At 40.7% G+C, this 3,937-nt stretch overlaps 1 protein-coding gene across 1 annotated transcript; it reads right to left on the bottom strand.

Annotated features, from left to right (window-relative positions):
- Positions 1-1,785: 1,785 nt before the first annotated feature.
- myf6 (myogenic factor 6) lies at positions 1,786-3,009 on the bottom strand. The gene is made up of 3 exons (XM_020517935.1): positions 2,485-3,009; positions 2,286-2,382; positions 1,786-1,901 (listed from the first exon to the last, which is right to left on the bottom strand). The coding sequence occupies exons 1-3, from the start codon at positions 3,007-3,009 to the stop codon at positions 1,786-1,788; spliced, it is 738 nt and encodes a 245-aa protein (XP_020373524.1).
- Positions 3,010-3,937: the final 928 nt, after the last annotated feature.

The raw sequence follows: 3,937 nt of genomic DNA, 5'->3' as shown, positions 1-3,937 counted from the left end.
CTTAAAAGTTTGTTCTACGCCTATTTCTTATGATCTTGTGTACAATGTGTGCATGACACAAAATGTTTCCCTCCTGTCTGAAAAAAACAGGGTGAAAGCCAATCTAATAACGGCTTGCAAAAGAGAATTTGAAAGATACCTTTAAGTGGGAAATAATGCAGAAATTTGCAGAAAAGTTAAGAGCTCGTTGAATAGTTCTTCCACGGGAGCATTGTGCCAAATAGTCGCTTTCTGATAAATTGGGTGATTTCATTGGGTAAACTCCAGCATTAAATCTACATGCACTTAAGAATCAGTCAATGTTGGATCTTGTAAATCAGGTCCTAAGTTCTCTAGTTTTTGGTATGTGGCCATACCTGTGCAATAAAACTTCCACAAATTGGCATTACTAGAGAGAAGCTGGTGAACAGAAACAGTGAAATTCTAGGTCAAGTTTAAAATTGGTGCCAAGCAATCTTGGATCAGTATGCATTTTAAACAGAGTGTGGATTCAGGGATGAGGCCTGCTGGATCCACAGCAAACTGGAAGTAAGACCTCTTGATGTCGCAGTTTTACAGCTTGGCTTCACACTGTATAGTGTAAATCTATTGTTCAAAATACCCCCAACCCCTAAATCAGCCTCCATTTGTTTTTTTGGAGATTGAGAGTTCTTTCCTCATCACTATCTGAGCGATTGAGTTATTAACCATTGGGAGAGAGCACGTGTATTGACGTCTTCTGGCCAAACTTGGTGGAATTCACGATCGGACATGAGCCAAGTAATTTCAAAGCCTTTTTCCCTTGTTGGAATCAGAACAGCACTGCCTACCATGTGAAATGCACCACTTGATTATTTTTGAAACTGGTTAACTGGGTTTGAAACTGGTATATATAACAAAATGGAAGTATTGTCTCAACATTTAAAAATTTTATAAGAGTCCTATTTGACTTGAGTTAAACCCTTTTAGCAAATACTTGTAACACTCACCAGTTAAAACTGGTTTATTTATTCGGCATATGGTGCGTTTCTGTTCAACCCTTTTCTCTTTCGGATTCCTGAAACCACTGATGCCTTGGAAATGGTAACATCTACGGCCTACTGACAATGGGTAGCGATGCAACGAAGTAAATTTGCAACAGCGAAAGTTCTAGGAAAATAATCTACACACCCATTTAAAATACCACTAAAATAGTCGACAAAAAGTCAGAACGTTGAATATTTGTGTTTATCCAACCGTATCATCTGTGAACATATGAAACAATTGTCACATTATTCAATACGTTTTGTGATGTTACCGTATTGGGCTCTTAGGGAGAGGTTATAGATAGCGGGCAGTGAAGCACTAATACCTTGCTGGCAATCTTTCTACATCTTTCGGTAATCATCGCACAACACGGCTCCCAGACATATTGAAAACATCAAATAGAGAATTTTTATTCCGTTTTTACAATGAATGTTAAACCCATGTTGCTTAAAACAAACGAAAAGATATCGTATAAAATTACGAAACTTATTGCTGGATATATGCGAGCAATTTTTTTACAGACATATTTACAACTTACGTTATTCAAAGCTTTACTTTAGAATTAATCTTGGTCAAATAATTCGTTTAACATGTTTGGCCTTTTCCTTATCTTAAGGGAATGATATTTTAAATCTAAAAAAAAGACACATTCAAACAATACTGAAGTCTAGGTACAACACCGCAAAAAAAGTTATTCGGCAGACAAGTAAAGCTATGGCGAACTGACGCCATAACAATTGTGTAAATCTAAATCAAGCTTATGGCTCGTAATAAATCATATTACTTTGCATTTGAGTCTTGGGTATATAGCGTAGTGCCCTCCTCCGTTGAAATACTGTCTACTATCGAGCTCAGATAATGTAGACTGCTGGTGCCTGATGATTCCGAACTATTTCCTGTTTAAAACAAAGCAGACAACACCAAGCAAGTTAATGATAGTTGTCAGAATTTTCTGCGTTCCTACTCACTAATTCACGCGACTCATCAGCCGGTGTTCCTCCACATTATAAATGCAGTGCTCTAACTCGCTGTACAAACTGAACTGCCTGGAACGACAGGTTAAGACCTCGTCCAGATTATTTCTCTCTCTCTCTCTCAAACACTTGATTTCGTTTTGATCAACATTTCACGTCAAAAAGACACTTCTGAGAAGCGTTACATTTCGTTCATTATTGACAGCGAGAGTTTCCTCCCAGTTGGAGAGACGGGCTGATCGCAACCTCTGAAAATATGTAATTGTTATGGTTGGGTGACTTAGCAATTGGCAGAAATGCATTTACCGTCTTTGTGGATTTTATTTTGGATATTCGAATGATCAGACAGGTTCCCCCACTCTGAAGGACAGCTGCTTGTTCCCCAGCAGTCTGGAGCAGTTACCTGTGAAGACATTTCGAAGGGGTTAGACACTCTCAAATCTCACTGTGCAAACCAGCAGTTGCAGCACACGGTGGGAGGCAGCGATGTCTGATGCACGCTTACCACTGAATGGGAGCTTTTGCAGCCGTTGATCGGGTCCACATTCTCCTGCAGTTTATCCTGCTGGTCAAAGCTGTGTAGCAGGTCCTGGAGTTTCTCAATGTAGTGGATGGCACTGCGCAGGATTTCCACTTTCGGTAATCTCTGGTTAGGGTTTGGCACTGTCCTGCGCTTTAACGCTTCGAAAGCCTCGTTGATTTTTTTGAGCCTCCTCCTCTCCCGGAGAGTCGCCGCTTTCCTCCTGTCGGTGCTGGCTGATTTCCTCTTGCACGCCTTACAAGCCCAGATCAGGCACTGGCCTGGGCAGTGGGATTTCAGGCCGGGCGGAGCGTAGACATGCTCCTCTCCGCCACTGTCACAGTTCGGCTCAGCCTGGCTCGCCTCTCCAACTGGAGACAAGCCATCCTCGCTTCCCGGGTAGAGGGGAGACACCCCAGTGCCATCCAAGTGCGGAAAGCCCATACTTTCACTCACCAGATAGCGCTGATCGTGATAGTAAAAAGGGTTGGTTTCAAACATCTCCATCATTCTTGATTGTACAGTTTTGTGTGGTGTTTGCGCATAAGTATGTGTACGGGAGATTGAGAGACAGTGGATCAAAAGCTACAGAGCTGTTTCGATGGCATTTAAAGAGTTGGATGACAAGTCCCCGATCTATATATACATACATACATATATATATAGAAGCAGGTGAAATTCTATCCAACATTTAGCTGTCGCAATGTATCAAACTCCCAGGACTTGTCTTACTGAGCTGTCTGGCCGCTGTCATTATTACAGCGATTCTATTTTAGAAACGCAACGTTTCCTAGGACAGAGAAACACGTTCAGTTTATTCTGTGATGACCAAGTGTTCTCTCTACCTCCTGAAAGAATCTCTACAGCGTTGACGATTTCCTTTCAATGCTTAATCGTTTCAATTCTAAACAAAATTGGCTTTTTTTCTGGCTTCCTTGTTAAGTTGTTAAACTAAAAAGAATACCCTTGCCGCTGAGAGTTATGCCTGAATATCAATTGGTTTTGGTATAATACAGTTTGGAGATACACAGTACACGTGTTTTATTTTAGATTTACCGTTACGCCACTGTTAAACGTAAAGTGACTTCACAACAGTTGGGAGAAACCGGGAGAAGAGTATAGTCAAAATACGTCTTCACCAGGATCCAGAAATGTGTGAAATCGCAGAATATGTAACAGTGATTTCGGAGCACCCTGCTAGAATTAGCACAACTTATTAATATTATAGTAAAGTCTTACTTTCTCATTGGTGCCGAATATCAGTTTATAGTGTGTCACATCACCAGTGACATGTTTCACCCTCAATTGAATTGCTGTCTAGAGCTGTGATTTCAATACAAAGTTCTTCAAAACAAGAACACTTGTTTGTTACATTGCAATATACAGTCCCTGTTCTCCACAATATGTAATTATTGCGAAACTTGTGTTCGTCTTTTTC

The sequence above is a fragment of the Rhincodon typus genome, chromosome 18, assembly GCF_021869965.1.
Source record: "Rhincodon typus isolate 14 chromosome 18, sRhiTyp1.1, whole genome shotgun sequence".
Classification (NCBI taxonomy): domain Eukaryota; kingdom Metazoa; phylum Chordata; class Chondrichthyes; order Orectolobiformes; family Rhincodontidae; genus Rhincodon; species Rhincodon typus.
Note: the sequence above shows the minus strand (reverse complement) of the source record. Positions and strands in the feature narration are given on the sequence as shown.